The 25,921-nt window shown below is 43.9% G+C and overlaps 2 protein-coding genes across 4 annotated transcripts in view; one reads left to right on the top strand and one right to left on the bottom strand.

Annotated features, from left to right (window-relative positions):
• Nucleotides 1–1,541: 1,541 nt before the first annotated feature.
• On the bottom strand, nt 1,542–19,379 carry KBTBD3 (kelch repeat and BTB domain containing 3). The gene is made up of 3 exons (XM_083170038.1): nt 19,225–19,379; nt 11,985–12,232; nt 1,542–8,692 (listed from the first exon to the last, which is right to left on the bottom strand). The coding sequence occupies exons 2-3, from the start codon at nt 12,206–12,208 to the stop codon at nt 7,090–7,092; spliced, it is 1,827 nt and encodes a 608-aa protein (XP_083026164.1). The 5' UTR covers nt 12,209–12,232; nt 19,225–19,379; the 3' UTR covers nt 1,542–7,089.
• Nucleotides 19,380–21,620: 2,241 nt separating this feature from the next.
• Nucleotides 21,621–25,921, top strand: part of AASDHPPT (aminoadipate-semialdehyde dehydrogenase-phosphopantetheinyl transferase) — a 55,177-nt gene continuing 50,876 nt past the window's right edge. For 2 of the 3 annotated variants that reach the window (XM_083170036.1, XM_083170034.1), the window contains exon 1: nt 21,621–22,124. In XM_083170036.1, the coding sequence (XP_083026162.1) occupies nt 21,885–22,124 (240 nt within the window). In that variant the 5' untranslated portion in view covers nt 21,621–21,884. The remainder of the gene's footprint in view (nt 22,125–25,921) is intronic. The other variant, XM_083170035.1, reaches the window with a different exon arrangement.

The following is a 25,921-nucleotide window of genomic DNA, read 5'->3' as shown; positions in this document are numbered from 1 at the left end:
GTGTGCGAGTTTGTGTTATGAAACTCACATACATTGTGTGAATATGCATAGCCGAGATTCAATAAGAAATGCAAATTTGCGGTACCCATGGGTATGTGTTTCCTACAAAAAAGTGACACCTGAAACAGGAGGCTGTTGGTGTCCATAAGGAAAGTACTTAATGGGGAAATTTACTAAAATGGGAATAAGACTTCCCATGTGATGTTGCTATGGGCAACCAATCAGAATCTGCTTCTTATTTATTTACCCCCCCCCCCAGAAGATAGTAGACAGGATCTGATTGGTTCCCCATAGCAACATCACGAGTGACATTTAATGAGATGCAAAAATGTGATTTGTGTGATTTTTTCGTCAATAACGACCGAAATCGCATGGTTTTCCAAAATCGCATATTTAATGAGATGCGAAAAATGCCAAAACCGTGTATTTTCCCGCAAAATCGCACATTCTGAAGGTGTGATTTTTGGTAATGCCGAAACTCATATCCAGATGTTTTCCCATTATAAAGTATACAAATCACATTTTTAATGAGATGCGAAAATGGGAAAATTTTACTAAAAATCGCCACACATGCAGACCAGGTTATGCAAGGCGAATTTGCCAGAACCATGCACAGATCATTGAGATCTGTGCATGGTCCTGTCTTAAAAAATGTGTAAAAGTTAATTTAAAAAAAATTACGTGAGGTGCCCCCTCCTGAGAATAACCAGCCCCGGGCTCATTGAGCCGGACCTGGTTCCAAAAATACGGGGGACAAAAAGTGTAGGGGTCCCCCGTATTTCTGAAACCAGCCCCGGGCTCTTGGACCGGTCCTGGTTCCAAAAATAGGGGGGATAAAAAATCTGGGGGTCCCCCATATTTTGAAACCAGCACCAAGCTCCAACAGCCCGCGGTGTCATGCCACAGCCGTGGGGACACTTTTTACAGAAGGTCCCCCGGCCATACCATGAGCACCGTGGCTGGTCAGCGTTGGATGGGGCACCTGAGGGAGTGGGGACCCCCCAATAAAGGGGTCCCCCCAAATTCTCACATTTCCTCAAATATGCACATTTTCATGACTAAAAATCGCCCATTATCGCACTTTTTTGCCCGGAACACGCAGCTCATTAAATATGCAAATTCGCTGCAAAAAATGCAATTTTAAAAAGTGTGATAATTGGCGATTTTGGAAAGTGACTAAAACTCTCATCCCATTAAATGTCACCCTACATGTGAAGTCTTATTCCCATCTTAGTAAATTTCCCCCACTGTTCTTTAAATAGTGTCAAATGGCTGATTTTTGCACTGATTTTTTCAAGCGTTGATCATCAAATGAAAGTCTTTCCAACATGTTGGAGTGCCGAAGTATATATTTATAGTAAGTTTTCTGCTGTTTTATCACCATTTTGTAAAAGTTGGAATAAACAGACGTTGGACATCACACTTTAGTACATCTACGTACACAAGAAGCAGTGCACCAAAACACTTTTATTATAACATAGTACCAAATTTATTTAAAAAAAGCAGCTGTTGCATAAGAATAAATGTTACATTTCCAAATACAGACCTCCCTTTTCCAGCTACAGTTCACTGTCAATTCCCATAAATAATCCTCATAAACATCTGTTCAATACATATCCTCTCATGTGCACCAATCTCCCATATCATCATGTCCCCATCAAGCTCTCATATAATCATGTCCCCATCAGTCTCCCATATCATCATGTCCCCATCAGTCTCCCATATCATCATGTCCCCATCAATCTCCCATATCATCATGTCCCCATCAATCTCCCATATCATCATGCCCCCATCAATCTCCGGATTCAGTATGAAATCCCGGCGGTCGGAGTCCCGGCGGTCGAAATACCCACTCCAGAATCCCGACTGCCGAAATACCGACACACTATTTTACACTATTTGTCGTGGACACCCATAGAGGGAGAAATTGCCAGCATTGCGGCGGCGGTATTTCGACCACTGGGATTCCGACTCCATCTGCCATCTCCCATATCATTGGGTCCCCGTCAGTCTCCCATATCATCATGTTCCCATTAATCTCCCATATAATAGTGTCCCCATCAGTCTACCATATCATCATGTTCTCCATCTCCCATATAAACAGGTCCCCATTAATCTACTGTACTGTCCACAATCTCTCATATCACCATGTTACCACCAATCTTCCATATCATCATGTCCCATCCATCTTCCATATAACCATGTCCACCAATCTCCCATAGCTTCATGTCCCTATCAGTCTCCCATATCATCTGTCCCCATGAATCTCCAATATCATCATACCCACAATGTCTTATATCATCCTGCATTCTGATCTCCCATATATATCTCTAATATAAGCATGTCCCTATCAATGTCCCATACCATCATTTGCTATAAGCAAAAGCGTGTGTACACCCCTTAACACTTTCCAGGAGAGTAGGTAAGTATGTACTTGATGCAGATGTAATTTCCAGCCCTGGGATCAATAAAGACACATACAGTATACACAGTTTTGCATTTCAAATACGTTATTTGTACATAGAATCCTTTTACGGTTGATGTGATATGTAAATAGCAGCAACTGTATTATTGTACAACCAATCATTAAGAAACAAGCTATAATTTTATTTTATGAAGTTAGTTGTCAAGGTAACCAGCAATTATCTGCTTCTGAAATGGCAGCTGCTGGAACGCGATGAAACACCTCTACTTTTATGGATTTATTAATAGCTGATCTTATAGTGATAATAGCACTCAGGTGTGCCCTATAGTTGGCGTCTTATAAATAAACATTTGCTATGCTTAAATACACAATGACATATTTTTACATACATCTACATCCTGTGGGAACACTTCTGCTCTTCGCAATTGTTAGTACGGTTTGAAACTAAGCGTAGAGTTAGTCAATGTTTCCCTAGATGGTGATGATAGACATGATGCGGGTTTAATAAAGCTTATGTCTATAAATAAGACTACAATAACTACCAGCTAATCCAGGCTGCTTTGACTATAATATTTTTGATATTTTATTAAGTAAAGGGTGGAAACATTAGATATTTCATTTATCCACAAGGCGAATCAGAAGAATAATAAACCCCATGTAATTGATTTAAAATGTAATACCAAAGATCAATTTTAGATTAATTTTAGATTTGTTTGTGTCAGTTTTAAATCAGCTGAAAATAGACCCCAAAAATTACCCAAAAGCCAGGTACCGCTTCCTACTTCCTTCTGGGTCTCTTCAGCCAGGTGGTGATCTGCATACTGCTGGAAAGTGCACAGCACCCGTTGGTGTGCATACATTTCAGATTGTGGGGCGCCTGTGCATTGCATGCCCGATTTCACAGGCTATGGTCATTTGGGGGTGGGAAGTGGGCGCAGCTGTACAGCATTCCTGAAAATGTTGAGGGCAGGGTCTGCGTCTTCTAGATTTCTTGCCTTGGCGACAGAGCCGCGAGGGCCATTTTGAGTAACCTTAGATGGGCGTCTTGCAGATGATCTTAGCACATGTGCAGTCTTTCGATAAGCTCTCTGTTGCGTGAACATCGGACATTGGGGGATATTCAGATTGTATCGGTCCCCCGCACGTTCGACCGATTGTTTGCAACTGCGCTTGGCATAGGTTTATATGCGCATGTGCAGCCGCTGTGTGCAAGCGCCCACATTGCTCGTACACAGCACAGAAGTCTGGGCGGGGTCCCGAACAATTTGCATATGGGAACGCCCGGCGTTTCATGGGCGTTCCCATGAGAATGCTGGGCGTTTCCATGCAAATTGCCCGATGACGTGAGTGCGGGTGGTGGGCAGCTGTCCTCGCACAGGGCATCCGCAGGTCTGAGACACCATAGAGGTGTCTCAGATCTGCGAGCACTGAAGAAATCATTCCATGGTCGCCAACCATTGAATGATTTCTCCCCCGCACCCAAGGCTGCCAATGGATGATTTCTCCCCCGCAAATCATCCATTCGCATTCCTGCGGAAAATTTGCAGCCTTGCAAGTCAACCAGAATAAGGGCCATTGCATATACACATAAATTAGGGCCAATACAGATGAATATTATAGTTACATTTTTATATTATCTACAGATTGCAGAGACATATAATTATATATCATTTATTGTAGTGTCATCTTCACAGCTAATTTCAGTTTCATATAGTTAGGATAAATTAACTTAGGGAATAACATTGAAGAGAGCGCATGGTAGAGTGCTGCAATACTCGGTAGCGGAAATGAGTGATGGAGAGGTCCTGGAGTGGCTGCAGATCGGCCTATACATTAGTCAGTGTTGTTCCATATGCTAAGATGGCATCACTGTATCACGCACCAGGATTTCTAAGCTTATCCCTAGGGTCTAGTTGAAGCTAAAATAACCTGAGGCTGTGCAAAGGTAGTTGGACCACAAAACTTGATTAACACTGGAAGCTGAGCTGATCTGTAGGTCAAGGACCGGACTGGTGTCCATGGCTGAGATCCTCATTACAACAACCTGCAAAGATTCAATGAGAACTGACTCCATCACCTGAACCCAGGCACTTGAAGCTGGCACGCTTGATGGAAAACTCAAGGAGCATAGGATAAGCTACCATTGGCCCACTGGAATTCAAGTCAGTACTAGGGGCAGCTATGAAGAACTCAGGTCTTTGAACTGGAGTGCAGAGACATAGGCCTGGAACCTGCACCCTGACACAGAACTAGAACTGGCATCTGGAATCAGTATTAGCCATATAATGGAGGAGTTGAGCCTAGGAAGTCCCCTGGGTACCTAAAATACAAAATATTCAATATACCACCATTTCTCCTACCCTACACTGTTGGGAAAAATTAAGGAAGTTCCCTCATATTTCGTCTATTGTTAGGTATGGCGGATTTTCTACCAGGACTGCAACATCTTTACTTAATTTCTGGTTGTAACTTCTATCTGACTTGCCAGCTGGTATGACCTTTCGGAATATGAACTTTTGCAGAACTATTGACCATGTCAAACTTTTCACCACCTTTGATAAAGCTACTGATGTAGTGAAACGCGTAAGTCCTTTGCTGCCGACACCCACCTTGTCCATCCAATCGCTGAGGAGTCAGGACGAGCCCTGAGAAACTGCCACTGTCATCTTATGAACCAACTGCTGCATAAATCCACTCCAAGTGCAGTCACCCTGTTTCCATCTCAGGTAAATCCTTGACTTTCGTAATATACACTACAGAACTCCATTGAATACTGGGACTTCCAAGCCATCAGCCAAAAATGGGAGACACTTGGACAAGACTGGCACAAATCATCTAAAGTGGTGGTAAATATACCCGTAAATTGACTATACATTAAGTACGGAATTATTTACGGGCAAACACAGGACTTTCCTCAAAGATTTACCATCGGGGTGTAGTGTCTTTTAATAATTGTTATGAAATGCAAATTATAATTTATTTGTTTTAATCATGTTGGTTTATTTTATGAAACAGTAATAAAGTGTAAAGGTTATCCAACCTTCAATCTATAGCAAGCCCAAAAATGAATAATGACACTGTTAGGCGCATGCATTTCCTGCGCACTTTGGCTGATTCCCGCAACAACAGGAAGTACTGTTGGGAGGAGGGGGGTACTGATGAGTGGCAACATACAGGCCCTGCTTCTATAAAGTTGTTCCAAAAAAGAAAGATGGGAATGAACTTATGAATACTATAGACACATTTGTACTTTGTGTTTTTTACTTTAATCATTTTAAAAAAGATTATTGACTGACAGCATTGAGGTGCAAATTTACACAAAAAAATTAAATTGGCACTAAATATGGCTACTTGGCAAGTCATACAACAGAAGTTACCACTGTAGGGTGGGAGGAAAAATGAGCGAACATCTTGATGACGGAGCGTCTCTACCAAAGAGCACTGCGAGAGAGCACTGTGCGCCCCCTAAGGGTTTCATTTTCTGAAAGTGTTATAAAACTACAAAAGTAAAATATAAAATAAATAAATAAAAATGATCTACTACCATAATATGCATGGGAATATATCATGTAAAATATAAAATTTATGAGCGTTATATGGTATATTTTACCATTAGAGCATTTGCCATTTTCCTTTATTCAGATAAATTGCATGCAATTTGCATAATTAGCTTTGAGTGCCCAACTAGGTAACATATTCAGGCTAGATAAATGTATTATAGCCCTAATACAAATTCTATAATTATTCATCGACTTATGACAAAAATAAATGAAATTGGTTAACCGCATTTAAATTTTTTACAACAGTTCCTCCTTATTTACAGCTGCCAACCAGGAGGTCAATTTACTAAAGCTTCTAAAAATGAAGAGAGGTGATGTTGCCCCCAGCAACCAAACAGATTCTGTCCATCATTTCTCTGTTGCATTCTAAAAAATGATAGACAGAATCACCTTTTTTATTGGTAGAAGTTTCCGTAAATTAGGTGTCTGAATGGCGAAAACATTCATACTGATTCAGACCGGTTCATTAGGTAGCCTAGCCACACGCCGCCCACCGAACGTGCCCCCCTAGCTAGCATGCGAGTAGATCCGTATGAGAACATATTCCCTTGCATACGTGAATGGCTCACTGATCAAAGGGGAGGTGTATAAACACTTGGAGAGAAATAAGATGGAGTTGTTGACCAAAGGAATCAGCTTCTATTGCCAATTATCTAGTACAGTATATGAAATTACATTTAGAAAGCTGATTGGTTGCAACAGTCAACTTCTCCGTTTCCTCTTTCAAAGATTTGATACATCCCACCCAGTGTGCCTTACTGAACTCTGTGTCCCTTAGTGAATTCATAGACTTCGTTTTCGTGAATAGTGGTCGCTGTCTAGAAAAAAAGTCTGCCTCCACTCCGTATGAGCGAGTAAAACAACCAAGATGGTACAGCATATAACGACAATGAAACCATGAGAGTCCTTACATAGGGAACAAAAAAACAGATGATGGAGCTAGGACATATCATTCTCTAGTTTTCCTGTTCTAAGTTCATACTCTGTCATTGAGTCTTCTCCCTCCATTTGAAATTCATCCACTGTAAGATGAACGGAAAGCAGCAGAAGCTTTAACGAACCCAAGTGAACATAACATTAATGTTAAAATATGTTATGAAAAGATTACAAGTGGCTGATACCCCATGGATCCCTAAACTTATTAAACTGAATGACTTCACAGTAGAATTCAGTCAAAGGCCGCGGCATTGGAGAGACCTCCTCCCACTCCGACCTATTGCTGTGGTAGACTTGTACCTCATCGGTAATTTCATCAGGGGCGTAATCACCACCCAAGATGTAAATTTTATCTTCAATACCCACTGCCCCTGCATTAAAGCCCGCACACTCAAAAGACCCCTCCCCCTTCCACACACATGTTTCCGGACAAAAGCTGTAAACTTTGTAGGTTGAAAGGTCACAGATATATAGCGTGTTGTTCACGGGGACGGCTTTGATCAATGTAGCGTGGAAGAATTGTCCAAACTCTGCTACAAGCTCACACCACTGATCTGTCTCTGTGTTGTATTTAAAAAAACAGTCAAGGGAAGGGTTAAACGCATCGGTTATCTCAACTTCAGATCCCAGGACATAAATGGTGGACTTGCATGCACTGGCTTCTGGGTAGTATATTCCTCTGGGTAACCGACCAACTGACTTCCAGTTCCTGGTCAAAGGGTTATAAGCTTCCACATCTAGAAGACTCCGAATGTCTTGTGATCCTTTGGTTTTACCACCAATCACAAACAATTGGTTGAGGGCCACCACAGACGCGTGCATGGTTCTAGGCTTTGTCATGGCTTCTACTAGAAAAGAATTATTGCTTACAGGACAATAGCACCACGTTTGATCAGTTGCCTCATGGTGGGACTCGGCAATGTGAAGTCTCACAGCTCGACAACAGCTACCTGTACATCCTCCTGTTATAAACACCTTTTCTCCAAAGCTGGAGAAGCTAGAACCTGGGAGGTCAACAATATGTACCTGCGGAAGCTCTAACCATTTATCAGTCTTGATACTGTAGCAAAATGTGAACTGGTTTTCTCCGTCCTCTGCGGTTTTGTGGACAATGATGTATTTTTCCGTCGTGGAAATTCGAGCATTGGGAAATAGTCCGCCAGAGTGTTCAACGCATTTCAAAGCATAACTGATTTTGTGTAAGCAGTTTGTGCTTTTCAATAATTGCTCCTCGGAGACCAGCAGATTTTGCAGCAGGGGTTGTGATAACTGATGTAATCTAACATGACTTATTAATTGACTAAAAAACCTCTCTCGCTCTTCCAAACAGTGCTTAGTCCAGGAAAGAACGGCCATCAGCACAAATTCTTCTTCTGGGACATTTAAGTTGTCATCTTGCAGACATTTCTCTAGCACTCCAACATTCAAATCCAAGAAGTCAGTATTTTGTGTCAGCAGGGGAAAGTGCTTCAGGGCAAACTGTAAGGCACGGTCAAACAGACGGGAGGAGCCATAGCTGTCTGATATGGATAACAGTTGTAAACAGTTATTTGTATCAATGGTATTTATTAAAAAATCGCTGCATGCCTTCGCAAGTAGCGGCACCTGGAGGAATGAGGACATCTGGAAGAGCATGTCGACGTTCCCATCTGTGATCTCTGCTCTGCCTGTGTAGGCGTAATCCAGGAACGCTTTCACGGCTTTTGCTGATAAATTGCTAATGGTGACGCTTCCACATCCTCTTTCTTTCATGTTTACTTCAAACATAGCCCTGTAAATGCAAAAATATTCTGTTTTTTTTTTTATCATTAATCATGGCAGAAATTAGTATTCACAGATGAACAGAACATGGTGCAAGACGTTTCACTTTTTGTTTAAATAAAAATGTTTTAATATGAAAACATACCAGACATAAGACAGCGTTTTAAAGGTCAACACATTAACTAAATTATTAATAAAGAAAACAAAATAAGAACATTGAATGAAAGGGTTTTCTGAGCAATATTGTATACAATATCGCCTAGTGTGTACACTCAATACTGTTAATGATACACCCTACCGCACATCTTTAATAAGCCCCTCCCTCATCCTGCATGTTGAGGCGAGGGAGATCCTCGTTAACAACAGAAGCATGCCCCCCCATCCCCGACGTTGCTCCCTTCCCTGCCGGCATCGGCAAATGTGTATGCACTTGCTGATGCCGGCTCTTAGCTGCCACCAATACCGGTGTGGCTTCAGTTTGATTGTTTATTTATACACAAATATCTTTCACAGCTTTCAAGGTGAAGCAGCTAAATCATATGGGGCCTAGATCCGGGGTGATTTCAGGGCATTTTCTAATCGATGTGACTTCAGTTGACTAGATTGCTTAGAAAATGCCCCTGCATTGGTCCGTGCATAGGGGCCATAGTGTTGTGCGGCCCCACGTGTTGCCATCGCCCGGCAATTAAGATCCAGCATGCTGGATAAATCTAGTTAGATTGCCATTGTCAGGGCCAGTGTTCTCAGCGGAGAACACTGGCCCTGACAAATTGCTCAGCACACAGCACTGACACATCGCAGTGCAGCGCTGTGTGCTGAGCATTCTAGCATCGCTCAGCAAAATCTCTACATGGCAAAACCATGTGCACTGCAGGTGGGGCAGATGTAACATATGCAGAGAGAGTTAAATTTAGGTGGGGTGTGTTGAAACTGAAATCTAAATTGCAGTGTAAAATGCAGCCAGTATTTACCCTGCACAGAAACAAAATAACTCACCCAAATCTAATTCTCTCTATACAAGTTACACCTGCCCCACCTGCAGTGCACATGGTTTTGCCCATTTTGAAAACAAATTTGTACTGCGATCAGATCTGAATAAGGGCCAATATACAGGGTCATGTGGTAACAGTCCTTTTGTTAGCAATGAACACTAAATATCTTCATTTGCTGAAGACTTTCAAATAAATGGGTAGAAAATTAAATTTTGGGCTCAAGATTCATATTCACGAGACATAAACATGTCACATATCAAATTAATCAGTGCAGTCTCATGGAGCAGTTTTATCGCATTGCAAATAAGGGGCTATGTACTAAGCATTGGAGATAAAGTTCCAGCCAACCAGCTCCTGTTTTTTAAACACAACCTGTAACATGGCAGTTAGCATCTCATTGGCTGGTACTTTATCTCTCTCTCTCTCCAAAGCTTAGTAAATACACCCTCTACGGCTGTGTCTACACATTGCCTTTTGACAGGTCCTTTTTGGTCAGGAAGGTGCCAGCACATGTATATCTATGGCTGCGTCTACACATTGGGGGAAATTTACTAAGGCAAATACGCCAAATATGCCTAAAAAAAAATCGTATTTGTATAGTAAAATACAAATTTTTTAGGCGTATTCGTAATTTTGGCATTTATTATGCCAAAAATACACATATTCGTATTCGTATTTATGGCACATTTGTATTTACAAATACGAATTTATACGCCATCGGACAATACGAATAGGAATCCTAATTTACTAAGCGGCCGTTAATTCGAGTAAATCGGCCGTAATGGATGGCCAAATATGCCAGGAAAATAGACAATTTCCTGGCAGATTTGGCTTTAGCCTGCATAAAAAATAAATAAAAAAAAACGGCGTGGGGTACCCCCCCCACAACCATAACCAGCACCAGGCTCAAAGAGGGGTTCCCCGATTTTTTTTAAAACCAGCCCCAGGGCCAGGGCTGATTCCCAAAATACGGGGGACAAACCAGCCCCAGGCCCAACCAGCCAGCAGGGTAATGCCACAGCCAAGGGGGAGACTTTTTATACAAGTGCCCCGGCCAAAGCATTCACACTACCAACCAGTCATCCTGGGCAGGGGTCCTGGGGAGGTGGAGAACCCCCCCCCCTCCAGAACTTACCTGCCAAAGCTGAAGCCTGGTGCTGTCCTCGATGCCCCTTGGGCGGTGGGCATCGAGCTGATTAATGGTGTAAAAATAGACAAAACCATTGGGTTTTGCTGTGGAACTATGAGTCCCAGCAAGCCTGGAACGCATACTGGGACTTGGAGAACCAGAAGTCCCAGCATGCGGCCCATTAATGGGCTTGCTGTGACTCTTAGTTCCACAGCAAATCCAATAGTTAAATAAATGAAAATTAAATCTTTATTTCACACGGAGCCCATTCATCCATGCTTACCTATGTTGATAGAAGATCGGTCCCCTTCTCCAGTAGAATCCATAGTGGGGTACCTGTAGAAGCAAATTATACTCACCACGCTGATCTTCGGGGCTTCTCCGGACCCTCCGCAACGCAGTACAGTGTCTGGCGGCAACTTTATTTACATCCAGAGCTCCGCCTCCAGACCGGGACTTAGCAGCGCCTGCCAGACAATCATGGTCCGGCATGGGGGTTTACGAAATACGAATTTGTATTTAAAATACGAATTCATATTGGCAAAAAATATGAATCAGTATGCCATTGGATAATAGGAATCAGTCAAATACGACTGATTAGAAAATTATCCTCCAGAATACGAATGAAAATACAACTACACCAGTCGTATTCATTTGTATTAAGAAAACAATACGATTTTTCGTATTCGTATTCTTAGTAAATTTCCCCCATTGTGTTTTAGCAGAATGAGGTCGAACAGGAGCTGTTTAGCAGGATGCTTACTCAAGAGGAGATATAAACACAAGAAACTGCATCCTGCTAAAATGCAATGTGTAGACGCCACCTAAGACATACGGGACCTGGTGGGTCACTCGCAGGCGAATTGAGGCTAGGGGGCACATTTTTCTTTTCTTTATTAGCTGCAGTGTTTATTTATAAACTGTCTAAAAACTGTATAAATAAATACATATAAATTTCTAAGGTGCCCATACACGGTACACTTATTGTATGCACTATGAACTAGATCGCACCGCATGCAATTTGCATGCGATGCGATCTAGTTAAAAAATTATGTGCAGCACACACTTTTTGAGCTGTGCGATGGGTTGTATGCGGGAGTCCGCATCTCATCGCACACAGCAATTGTACCGTGTATGGGCACCCCCAGAAGTATAAATGTGATACACTGGACATACGCTACCTGAAAAAATCACTGCTGGCTGCTAGCACACACCGATGGCATGGAATTAATTCATCTTTTACAAAAATGTTGAAGTCAAAGAACATGTTTTGCGCTCGGAAACTCTGCAGGACATTTAGAATTTGCTGCCCGTGACCTTCTGCCACCAAGGAGATGGCCTTCTTTTCAGCTGAAGCGAATCCATTGCACACCGCTCTGCCAAATAAGTCCCGCGGGCCGTCCATATTGATCTAAGCTACGTATGGAACCTGGAACAGAAAGAAGAAATAGAAGCAACACTTAAACACAATTTTGTCTGTTAAGAAAAACACATACAACTCATTTAACTTTAAGGGGTATATTCAATGCTCTCTGTTGAGCTGCGACGGCGAGCAGTGCCGATAGCTTGACGTCACAGCTCGCGGTCAGCATTCAACTGGCTCCCCTGCACTCACCGTTTCCACCTGGGTTTTTCCAGCGAGGTGGAAACGGCGAGTGTGGTAATCAAAATGGCGAGGCTCGAGGTTAAATGCAGCGGGCTCCCTGTATTAGCGACGAACCTCGCCGTTCGGGGGAATCCTTGTTGTCCTTTGATGGTGAGAAATCCCCCTGAACGCTGAATAGGGCAAGCGGCCGGCGCGGGGGTTAAATGGCGAGGAAGGCTTGTTCCGAAGATCCTGGCCGAAAACAAGCCCCCCTTCGCCGGCGTCTTTGAATACCGCTGGAAATGTGAAATAAAGTAAAGAATAAATCAAAAGCATATTCCTGATTTCTATCTGGATTTTTTATTCCAGCTTGCAATATTGAACTGTGTAAAACCTTATGATATTAGCACATAACTAATGTAGCCCATACACAAGATATTGCATACAATCATTAGATTTCGACCACATCTGTTTGATAAATCGAATGATTTTATGCACATTTTAGCGACCATGCGACGCGATGGGCGGGCCCCGCTGGTGAAATGTTGCGTCGATAGATAGTATGTGCTGCACATAATATCTATCGAATTGCAGGAGTGATCGCATGCGATCGCCTAAGTGTATGACAAATCTCACAGCTTGCAGCTAATGAAGGTGGTAATCTGGTCAAATAACGGAGAAGTGGAACAGTGGAGACTTTGCCCATGGCAACCAAAAAGCTTTGAGGAAGCATTTATCAACAACATGCTATAAAATGATAGGAACATGCTGATTGGATACTATGGGAAACTTCTCTACTGGCCCACTTCTTCACTCTGTATTTGCTATCTCAAGCCCAAAGTACCAAGCAATCAACTATTACTTTACAACATGGCCATTAATGTAGTTAGAAGCTGATCAGTTTTTACTTTATCTCTCTCCAAGCTTTGATCATACTTCCCAACATTTTAAATTGCTGAGGCATTTTCACTGTGTGCTCTCAAAGAGGGGACACCCCCTTGGGAAAAAGGGGAGGGGGGGGGGGGGGGCTCGCAAGGCGGGATCTGGTTGACTCACAAGGATGTGAATTCCAGTGACGTGCGGTGAGGTTAGTGTCAGGTGAGGCAGGAGTTATTTGGGACAGTGACAGTGGGAAAGCGGGGAGAGTGACAGTGGGGGATGGGGGAGAGTGACAGTGAGGGATGGGAGGAGTGACATTTGGGAGAGAGACAGCAGGGGATGGGGGAGAGTGACAGTGGGGAGATTGATAGTGGGGAGAGTGACAGTGGGGGATGGGGGAAGAGTGATAGTGGGGAGAGTGACAGTGGGGGATGGGGGAGAGTGATAATGGGGAGAGTGACAGTGGGGCATTGCAGGAAAGTGACACTGGGGAGAGTGACAGTGGGGGATGGGGGAGAGTGACAGTGGGGGATGGGGGTAGAGTGACAGTGGGGAGATTGATAGTGGGGAGAGTGACAGTGGGGGATGGGGGAAGAGTGATAGTGGGGAGAGTGACAGTGGGGGATGGGGGAGAGTGATAATGGGGAGAGTGACAGTGAGGGATGGGGGTGGAGTGACAGTGGGGCATTGCAGGAAAGTGACACTGGGGAGAGTGACAGTGGGGGATGGGGGAGAGTGAAAGTGGGGAGAGTGACAGTGGGGGATGGGGGAGAGTGATAGCGGGGAGAGTGACAGTGGGGGATGGGGGTAGAGTGACAGTGGGGGATGGCAGGAAAGGACACTGGGGAGAGTGACAGTGGGGGATGGGGGAGAGTGACAGTGGGGGATGGGGGAGTGAGTGAGACAGTGGAGAGTGTGACAGTGGGGGTGGGGGAGTGTGACAGTGGGGGATGGGGGACAGTGACAGTGGGGGAGAGTGGCAGTGGTGACAAAGGGCTGAAGCATTACTTACCTTTTAAGTATACTTGGGCTCCAGCAGCATTGCCACCAGGTCGAAGGGATACAGCTGGCCCAGCCTGTAGCAGCAGGAGGAGGGAGGGAGACCAGGCCTCCCAGCGGGGTCCAGAGATACAGCGTCGCAGCATCAGCAGAGAGCTGGCCGCGGCGGCTGGAGTAGGGAGGAGAGCAGGGCCTTCATGCAGCAGCGGTAACACTGACTACCGCTGCAATGTTAGGAGAGCCGCAGGAGGAGGAGGGAGGGGAGCCAGGCCTCCCGGCGGGGTCCAGAGATACAGCCGCCGCAGCATGAGCAGAGAGCTGGCCGCGGCGGCTGGAGGAGGGAGGAGAGCTGGGCCTTCATGCAGGAGCCGTGACACTTACTACCGCTGCAGCGGAGGAGGACGGAGGGGAGCCAGGCCACCCTGAAATGCCGGGTTAACTGTACCCGCTCCTGCTCTCTTTGACATTGCAGGCAATACAGCTCCTCCTGGAGCCTGTCCTGCTCAAGTTCCCCGGCCGCCCTCCGCTCTCAGCGCTGCAGGTTAACGCTGGCGCATCTTGAGCATCCAGGCTTTGCTCCAGCCATTGCTTCTGCCCCAGCCACGTGTGACAGTGGATCAGTCTGTCAGTGTGTGAAAGACTGATCCGCTGTCCTATCACATCTGTCTCCGTGACAGGGGGTGTGCTTTGATGTGGGCTGAAGGCACGTCTCTGTCACTGATGCAGACGTGAAGGTGCCACTTCCCTGTTGTTTTTTAATGGGCTTTTCAGCCTCGTTTGTGCCCACAACGTATTCCCGCCCCCCGCAGCTGACAGTTTTCAACTGTCAGCTGGAGGCACAGCTCCCGCAGCCTCCCAGCCTTCCTACAGCATCTCCCACCATAAATTATATATATAAAAAAAATACAAATAAGATATTTATAACACAGTATATATGTTATAAATATCATCTTTGTATTTTTTTTATGATTTATGGCAGGGGAGGCTCTGCCTCCCCTGCCTCCACGTCCCTGGTGAATTCGCAACCAGAATAACCCCCTTTGTACTGCAAAACTTAAGGGGAGCAATGCTCTTGCATAAAGGGCCTTATTCTGGTTCACTCTTAAGGGCAAATTCTTTTTCAGATGGACAAAACCATGTGCGCTGCGGTGGGGGGGGGGGCAGATGTAACTTGTGCATAGAGAATTAGATTTGGGTGAGTTATTTTGTTTCTGTGCAGGGAAAATACTTACTGCTTTATTTTTACAATGCAATATAGATCTCTCTTTAAAGTAAAACCCCACCCAAATCTAGCTCTCTCTGCACAAATTACATTTGCCCCACCTGCAGTAAACATGGTTTTGTCCATTTGAGAAGGAATTTGCCTCAGAGAGTGAACCAGAATAAGGCCCATAAGCTCTTGGGCTGCTTTTTCAGAAATCTAAATGGCAATGTAAAAATAAAGTTGTCTAACATTTGTGGGCTACATGCAATAGCAGCCAGTATTTACCCTGCACAGAAAAAAAATCATAATGTATTTCCTCCCCCTGTATGTTTGTTCCAGACACATCATGACTTGCTTTTTTGTGCTTTACTTAAAAACATTAATCAGGCCCTTTGTGAATACTTATAAATATGGCAAGCAAGCAATGTCAACATTAAATGCAGCCAAGTTGCAGTGGAATGTCGTGTGAATGAAATATAGCTGCGGAGCGGGCGAGAGAGGTTCCAGCAAAACAATCTGCGCTTTCTACATTTCTCTATAAATGACACAATGTCCTGAATTTATACAGAAAGCAAAGACAATAGTGACAATTCAAACTGCTCAACAAATATAGAAATAGGAGAATGTCAGATCAATCCGTTATAACAGCATCGCTGATATCCAGGAATAATATAAAGAATAATGTGAATTGTAACGTTAGACTACAGGTTACAGAAAATGGTAAGGATCACAAAACAGACAGGGTGAGATTTAATAGGATGAGAGATACAGAAAGTGAGAGATTTGGTAAGAAATCTCCAGGTTTTTAAAGCGGCAATCATTTACACTGCAAAACCATTTTGATTTTGCAGTGTAAATGATTCCCGGTTTTAAAAAAAACCTCGAGATTTCTTACCAAATCTCTCACTTTTCTGAATCTCTCATCCTATTAAATCTCACCCATTGGCCCTTATTTATATCTGATCGCAGTACAAATTTGTTTGGAAAATGGGCAAAACCATGTGCACTTGCAGGTGGGGCAGATGTAACATGTGCAGAGAGAGTTAGATTTATGTGAGTTATTTTGTTTCTGCGCAGGGTAAATACTGGATACATTGCTTTTACACTGCAATTTAGATTTCAGTTTCAACACACTCCACACATGTTACATCAGCCCCACCTGCAGTGCTTATGGTTTTGTCCATTAGAGAGTGTTTGTGCCTTTGCGAGTGAACTAGAATAACCCCCTTTATCTCTCTCCATTGTATCACTCTAGAAGGCGTACTGTACTATTACATTATTAGATTTTTGTGCTTTGGGATGACATGCATTCCCACCTGTTTATCTGAGGTGCAGCACTGTTGGCACTTGGATCATATTCTCTAAAGAATCAATTCAATGTAGTGCGATGTGAGTCAGCACGATGTGAGCAGTGTGTACACCAGCCATACACATGGCAGCCCTGACATTGTATGCAGGGTCCTCTACATTGATTTACAGCACAGAGTGGATTGGTCCCCTCTGTAAATAGCATTGTTAGAGGCTGGAGCCCCAAATGAGTATTGAACAGACGCAGCAGTTAACCACAGATGGTAAGGCGGTGCCAGCAACTACAGAGACCTGATAAAAACTTACCTTAGCTCAAGTCAAACCCAGCCATCTGCAGGGCACTAATGCTCGTTTGGACTATATAATTCTCCTTAGACTACTTAGCTTATTATTAAAGCAATTCCACATATACTGTTTAGTGTTGTTAGCTACTGAAATTACGTGGTTTCTATCTGCATGTGTATCAAGCCGTCTTAATAAAGTGACATTTGTCTTCGCAGTACTGTACACATGCTATTATGTTTAGAGTCTTTGTTGGAGAGTGACTCATTCCTTTTATATTTTTTATACAGCTGCTTTGGACGAGAGAGAGAGAGAGAGAGAGAGAGAGAGAGAGAGAGAGAGAGAGAGAGAGAGAGATCTATATATCATATATAATTCTACAGTCTGAATGTTGACAGAATGTCCACATTGACATTAGGCTAGAAAGTATTATGTTAACATCAACAGTCGTCAACATCATCAAATTGTCAAGTTCATCATGTCGGCATTTAACATGTAGACACCAGAATGTTGACATACTGTTTTTTGCATATTTATTATTATTACTACCAGTTTCTTATATAGCGCACACTTATTCTGCACACTTATTCTGCAGCGCTTTACAGAGAATAGTTGAACATTTACGTCAGTCCCTGCACAGTGGAGCTTACAATCTATGGGTGAAATTTAATAGAATGAGAGATTTAGAAAGTGAGAGATTTGGTAAGAAATCTCCAGTTTTTTAAAGAGGCAATCATTTACACTGCAAAACCAGTTTGATTTTGCAGTGTAAATGATTGCCACTTAAAAAAAAAATGGAGATTTCTTACCAAACCTCTCACTTTCTGAATCTCTCATCCTATTAAATTTCACCCTATATTCCCTACCACATGTACACACACACACAGACATTCTAGGGTTTATTTTTGTTGAGAGACAATAAGCCTATCAGTATATTTTTGGATTGTGGGAGGAAACCGGAGTACTCGGAGGAAACCCACGCAAGCACGGGGAGAATATACAAACTCCGCAGTTAGGGCCATGGTGGGAATCAAACCCATGACCTCAGTGCTGTGAGGCAGTAATGCTAACCATTACACCATCGGTATTTCACCCTAACCCTAAAAATAATACACAAATGTAATGTCAACATTCTCATATCTACATGTTAAATATAATGATTATGAACATATTGACACTTTAAATATGTCAACATTTGTGAATGTTGACATTTTTTCTTGTTGACCTTATGTCCGTGTCGTCATTCAGACAGTGAACATTATGACCGTTTCCCAGGGAAAATCTATCCATAGAGCTGCTGTGTAAATTTCTCAAAAATTCGCAATAAACAGCCCATATAAATGGATCCAGTCTGACTTAAAAGAACCTAATTAAAAATTTACCAACCAGAACTAAATAGTGCCCCTTTCAATAACTCAGTCACATACAGTCCACTACTGTGCTTTAAATCCTCACTGCCTGACCATCATAAATCATCGCTTCTGCTAAGAATATATACAGCTAATATAATATTTCTGTATTTCAGTATTGATCACCATTACTGAGGTATTGACTGTCAAAAATTCCTGTGCCAATATGTCAAAAGACATACGACACTGGTTAGGTGAGGACTTGTTACTCTTCCCACTTAAGTCATTGAGGAGATTCTATACAGGAGTCGTCACAGGTATATAAAATTAATTTACAAACGTTGGAATCTAGCGCTGCTGTCATATCAACTTATTACATGAGTGCCGCCCCTCTGCTACACTGTATTTGGTTGGTGCCAACTTTGTGGTAGCCACCAGGGATTCTATTTATGGAACTGGAGTGCCTGCCCCTCCCTATGCATTGGATAGATAGATAGATAGATAGATAGATAGATAGATAGATAGATAGATAGATAGATAGATAGAATAGATAGATTAGATAGATAGATTCAGTATAGCTGTATGTATATATGATTTTCTAAAATGGAATGCATATAGATAGCGACAGACAATTGGGCATTGGGCAGTCCCATACAGTACATGGTAGTAGATGCAGCGGGTGTATGGGTGTAGGTATATGATAGCCCTGGGGACAGGAGATATAACCGGGCAGGGTACATAGTGAAGACCTGGCTGCTCTTTATGACGGAGCCGCAGTAATACAGGGGGGTGTATAATACAGGGGTAGTGGTTACCTGCGCCGGTGCCGGGGATGGCCAGAGCCTCAGTACTCCGCTACTTCTGCTGTCACACGGATAACTACTGCTACATTGTATCTTTCTCCTGACATCCAATCAGGACGCGCGTTACAGCCGGCGGCTATGCCGTGCGCAGTGCTACCCTATCTGCTATTGGTCGCACATTCTAGCTTCTCCGATTGGCGGACAGTGTGTTGGAAGGAAAGTATTGTACACAGCAGTGAGCATCTGGCAGCGTGATAAGCTGTATACATGGCAGGTCCTGTCTGTGCCTGCAGCAGAGAAGGGGAAGCATAACTCATTGTTATTATAAGTGGCTGGATGGAAGTCAGGCTGGGTGCTGTAGCTGTTAGGTCCTGTGCTTAGCAGTTACTGAGCTATATATACACACAGTTATATGGTTAGTGAGGGTCAGAGATGTTCTGGTGATGGAGGAGCCTATGGGGCTGGTTTAGCGCAGTCCCGTTTTGGACACAGTTGCCTATTGCTTTTGAGACTGCGCAAGTCTACGTGATGGCGCTGTGGCTGGTGGCATGTTAGCCGCCGCCTGATTGGCTGGTTTCATGCGTTTCAGGGAGGCTACAAGTAGCACAGAATTGTACAGGGAATATTTCTAATTCACATCAGCAGGACGCTATGGAACAACATCTGCCGGCAATGATGCAAGAGCGCACATCAGGGCTCACCGCTCATCGCCGGCCGGTACACACTAGGCAGCTTTTGAGCTGAAAGCAGCGCCTCAACCTTCAAAACTGAGCTGATTTCAGGTCCAAACACACTGAGCAGCTTTCCCCCTGCCCGGCGCTATCAGCCTTGGGCGGACAGTTTTCCATAGCGCATCACGATGGAAAGCTGTCCTCAAAGCCGCTCATCTGCTGGTAATACCATACTGCACAAGACCATGAACCTTAACGCGCATGCATGAGCCAAAATAGCGACAAAAATAGCAAAAACATCTAATCACATTCCCCTAACAATTTGACAGGAAGTCGTCGGTGTTTGTCGGTGGTAAATGCCCATTATCTGGGAGTATTAAAAAAAAACGTAGTTGTGTCCAGGCATTTTAAGAGAGGTTCTGTGACGTGAGCCCAAGCCGATTACAGCGGTATTCACGTTAATTGGACGCTGTCCCACCTGCTGCACACAGTGTCCCTCAGGCGCAGGTGCACAAAATAAGCCCAGGAACTGGGCCTGGGGGTGGATCGTAAATATAAATAGAGAGAGAGAGAGATGTATATATATTGTATTTAGAAGCAAATGCAGTCACAGTTGACTTTAAAATAAAGGTTATCTTATGGAAAGTACAATTTTGCCCAGAACAGGTTCAGGAACCCAGTTTCTGATGATGTCATATGTAATTAGAGGTTCAGGAACTGAGTTCCTGCTGGTTCCTGCTGAAAAATAGCACTGGTAGGTAGGAGCGGTGGGCGGCGGTGTAGCGCAATGCTGTGCAGGAGGGCTGGATGTGTTTCCAATTGTAAAGCGCAACGGAATATGCTGCGCTATATAAGAAACTGTAAATAAAATAAAATGTGAGGCCTCTGATTGGTTTCGAGCTCACTCAGCCAATCAGAGGGCCGCCCAGTGGTTTAAAGTTTTTTAAAATTCTGTCCCCGCCGCCGCTGACCCTTGCTGCATGCCATAGTTGTCTACCTTCCTGCATTCTGCAGGACACTCCCTGAAATAACAGCAATCTCCATCTCTCCCTCATTAGTCTAGCAATCTCCCTCATGTCACCTAGCCCACATTACACTGTTACATTTTTTAGGGAAAAAAAGGAATGAGAACTAGATATATTTACATTGAATCATCAGCGCCATTTCCCAGCACTTTGGCAAGTATAGTAGCTCTTACTAACTGCTTTGGGGCTCATCTACATTTGTATAGAAGTCATTTTAAAAGATTCCTAGCAGTACACACCCATGATTCTAGGTGCCACATTTACAAACTCTTTTCACAATCTCTCCATATATGGAACTAGACACGCCCTTTGGTAGGAGCATGAGACGCCCCCTCAATGGGGCGCTGTGCAAAATTCTGATACCAACTATAATCTCCCTGAAACTAGTTTTCAAAAGTAGGAAAGTATGCTGCATGCCAGCCCTCCTACACAGCGCAGCACTACACCAACGCCTGCTGCTAGCCCTCTTTCAGCATCCGATGTGGCATTGCAGATGAGATGGCATGCGACATCGGGTGCTGGAAAAAAGCACTTTGGGCACCATAAGGATGCCTAAAGGACCGACTTTAGAAACCTTTGAAACAGTGGGTTAATATTTTGAAAATGAAACTTGTACAATTCTTTATTAATCAGTACATTGGGCTACTGCTACACTAGACAAACGTTTAAATAAAGTTGGGTGATATGAAAAAAAAAAAAACTTGTGCTCCAGGAAAACCTCTGACGAGCTGTGGAGGTTTCATTTTCAGAACAGTCACAGTGAGCTCCGAGAAAATGGCCGCCGGCTCCACACGATATTGCGAACTGGAACCTCTAAATTGAAACAAAAAATCCACGACATTCTCCTTCCCTTACAACTCGCAAACTGGTTGTGGCCAAATAGATTGGTCGGTGTTTGTCTCCTGCGGTGATTCATTGAATGAGACGTGATCGGAGAGAAGAATGGCGTCCCCGTCTCTGTGTACATAGCACCTAAATGCCGCCTGTCTGGGGACGTGTGACTATGGAGGGAGCCCGGTGGGCATTTCCCTGTGGCCGCTGGTGCCCTGGCCGTGCGGAGTGGCTGCTGTGTGCCCGCTGTGTTCAGCCCGAGGAGAAGCAGCGCATTGGCAGCTTCATGTTCACCCGCGATGCCAAGGCGGCTATGGTACATACAGGCTGTCATACATACACCCAGCAAGGAGCTGTCATACACCCAGCAGGGAGCATGCATTGGGTATACTTGTAACTTTGCAGTATTGAGTATTGCACATCCACTCCACTGTCCTTGTAAGGGATTGGGACCCAGAATGACCCCTTTCCCTGGATACTTGTATCATGTTTGTGTATGTGGCACATGCATGCCTCTACCTTATATATTAGCAGCTATTTTGCATTTAGTCAAACAAGCTTTGTCAATATTAGTTTCCTTTTCTGCATTTTGACTACAAAATTGGCATTGTACAGTATCTGTTACACTGGCAAACTCTATACATCATGCCATCATTATGTGTGATTTCAGTGACATCTATTAGGAGAGGAGGGTTATAGGGTCAACATACATTATGTCCACCACTAAAGGCTGACATGGCTTAGGTCGACGCGTAAAATAGTTTGAAATGGGTAAGGTTGACAGTGTCGGAAAGTCATAGGGTCGACATTTAAAAGGTCGACATGAGTATTTCAGGTTTTTTTTGGCCTGAATGTCGACATAAGTAGACATGGACACCAAATCAGTGTACTGCGTCGCCTCACGTGTCTCACTGCGCTCGCCATGCTTCCAGCAAACTATTTTCCCTCTACACCCTAGTGGATGGTAAGGCATGAAACCCCGCCTATTGGCACAAGTCAGCTCAAAAAAAGAGGAAAAACTCATGTCGACCTTCCCATTTTCTACATAATGCTTGTGTCAACCTTAGCCATGTCGACCTACTTCATGTATTGACCAAATGCAACCGTATCCCATTTGCATGTGTGCAGGCATTCAGCCGTGCTTAGGAGTTAATGACAGGGGTCTCTCATTAAGCAGTTACTTAAGCCCCACACACACACTAGCTGACCCGGCCGATGCTGATATAGTTAACTATATTAGCCGTGATTGATATGTGTACACACTGGATGATATCAGCCACTACCTCTGGGAGTTGTAGTTTTCCAAGTAATAACAAAGCTGCAGCTCAAATGGTGGAGCGCTAACACAAAATAGAATTTGACCAATTGGGTATAACAAATATTTTATTTACTAAAATGGTATATTAAAATGGTATACGGATTTTTTTTAAAAAGCAATTGCATTTTCCATAATACAATATAATAAAGTGCACAGCCTATTGGGGAACATATAATTGCATGAATGCAGTTGGGAATATCTCACTTGTTCCTAGATACGCTCTCCTGGGATGGATATCACGATCTCCCACATCAATTGAAACTGGTTTGGCGGGTGTCCATAAACCTGCTGGAGTTGGTTTGAAACTCTGGTCCAGATGGTATGGGACCTTGAATGATATGTCCTTGGTAGGTGACTCCAGATGTAATAGCAGGTGGTGGTTTCCCTTAGAATGTCCAGTAATGTCCAAACAGATGGGCCGGTGAGAAAGAGGAGAGCTGGTCCAAGTAGAGATCTTGTTGTGTTCCCAAAGTGATAGGCTGTAGACACTTGGCCTGATGCGTTTCGTCGTCCACAGACAACTTTTTCAAAGGTATCTGGACCAGAGTTTCAAACCAACTCCAGCAGGTTTATGGACACCCGCCAAACCAGTTTCAATTGATGTGGGAGATCGTGATATCCATCCCAGGAGAGCGTATCTAGGAACAAGTGAGATATTCCCAACTGCATTCATGCAATTATATGTTCCCCAATAGGCTGTGCACTTTATTATATTGTATTATGGAAAATGCAATTGCTTTTTAAAAAAAATCCGTATACCATTTTAATATACCATTTTAGTAAATAAAATATTTGTTATACCCAATTGGTCAAATTCTATTTTGTGTTAGCGCTCCACCATTTGTTTGTTTTCCAATTCTTCCCCTTTTTCTGGGGGCTGACCTCCCCATGGTGTGAGCAGCTTGCCAAACAACCCACCTCCAAGCGCCTGTATACCCCGCCCCACCAAGGTGGTACGGTGTATATTCTTTGTTGAAAGCTGCAGCTCAGCCTGAATCAGGCCAATAGACTCCACTGTCCAACTTCACAGTAAAACCCAATAGACCAATTTCGTAAGGAGACACACGTCTGTTTCTTGATAAAAGAGGAACTGATCAGCACAAGGGTACAGGGCCCGATGTAAAGGTGCCCACACACTAGAACGATTTTTGGGCCAATTGGCCGATTTCCGATAAATCGGCCGATGTATCGTCCGATGTTTACCGATAATCGGTCGAAAACCGGCCGATTTTTGTCCGATGCGCTCTCCCGTGGATCTTTAGCTGAATCTTCTGATCTTACGTGCTGCACAAAAGATCAGAAGATTTAACAAAAGATCCATAGGAACGCACACGGGATCTTAAGAAAAATCTTTGGTAAAGATGTGCGCTTGCCTGAAATCTTTTGTCCAGGACGGAAAAAAGATTTCAAGACTAATTTATGCGCACATCTTAAGATCGCAGATCTTTCTAGTGTGTGGGCACCTTTAGTGCTGTACACCGGGGATTTATGTAATAGGTTCATGAACGATGTGGGCCAACTCGTGCACGACAGGTCGTTCGCTTTCTGCATGCTAAGGAGATCAGCGAGCTAGAGGAACGTGATCATGCCCACACATGGACAGATTTTTTAAACGATAGGTCATTCCAGAGGACAAAATCTATCTGTGTGTGGGCAGGATCCGGACACTAGGTCTACAAGCATTAGGTCGACAGTCATGAAGTTTGACATGGAGGAAGATCGACATGACTGAAGGTCAACATGGGTTAGGTCCGACAGGGTCATTAGGGCGACACAAACATGTCGACATGGGAAATGTCGACAGTCAAAATGTCGACATGGGGTTTTTCACTATTATTTGGAGCTGACCTGCCAACAGGCGCTATTTCATGCCCTACATCCACTAGGGCGTGATAATAAAATACTGCCCGAAGCATGGAGTGCGGACGCGGTGCTACGTTTGTGTTCATGTTGACTGTCAACATTAGGGTGAAAAACCCCATGTCGACCTTTTGACTGTGAAAAACCCCATGTCGACCTAATGCTTGTGTTGACCTAATGACCATGTTGACAAAACCCATGTGTACCTTCAGTCTTGTCGACATTCCTGCATATCGACCTAGTGGTGTCAACCTAATGCTTGTTGATCTAGTTGGTGTCTATCGAATGACGCATACCCATATGGGCAGCTAAACTTTGTCCTCAGGACCCCAAACAAATCATGTTTTCCAGGTCACCTAGAAGGTGCACAGGAGTATTAACGCTCACTGACACATTTTACCCACAGGTGGAGCTAATTGTTAAACGTGTGATTCTGTGAGGAGACCTGGAAAACAAGCAGTGTTTGGAGTACTGAGGACTAGGTTGAGAATCTATGACAGGCATTCCCAACCACGGTCCTCAAGGTACGGTCCAAGGTTTAGTGATGCTTCAGCACAGGTGACTTATTTAGTACTCCAGCTATTTGTGCTTAAGCCTGGATATCACTAAAACGTACACAATAGCCGATATATCAGCCGATATATTAATGCACCATCGGGCAGTGTGTACCATCAATATATCTGTGAACAGCATTGTTCAATATATATCACGTTCCGATGGCAGATATCTAAATATATATCAGTGTACCGTGCTGTGTGTACGTGTGATCCGCCGCCCACCCGTACAGCCCCGCCGGGAGCTGCCGGTAATAGACCGCTCCGTGCCCACCCATTTGTGATGTCAGTCCTGATGGATCGGGCGGCTGCAATTTTGCAGGCCGGTGATTATCGTTAGACTGTGCTTGTGTATGGCCTGTAGTACCATTGTGCGAGGCCATCCTGCAATAAAATCCTGAGAAGGCGCAGGTGTTTTAGGTGAAGGCATCAGCTCTGGACCCAGTCCAA

This window comes from Crinia signifera, chromosome 2 (genome assembly GCF_055691185.1).
Source record: "Crinia signifera chromosome 2, ASM5569118v1, whole genome shotgun sequence".
In the NCBI taxonomy this organism is placed as follows: domain Eukaryota; kingdom Metazoa; phylum Chordata; class Amphibia; order Anura; family Myobatrachidae; genus Crinia; species Crinia signifera.
This window is presented reverse-complemented; position numbering and strand designations above follow the sequence as displayed.

Bases quoted from the DNA above. Each gene is read 5' to 3' on its own strand.
- KBTBD3 (XM_083170038.1), bottom strand. From the start codon at position 12,208: ATGGACGGCCCGCGGGACTTATTTGGCAGAGCGGTGTGCAATGGATTC. The intron at 8,693-11,984 runs GTAGCGTATGTC...TTGCATTTACAG, and splicing joins GCCAGCAGTGATTTTTTCAG to GGCTATGTTTGAAGTAAACA.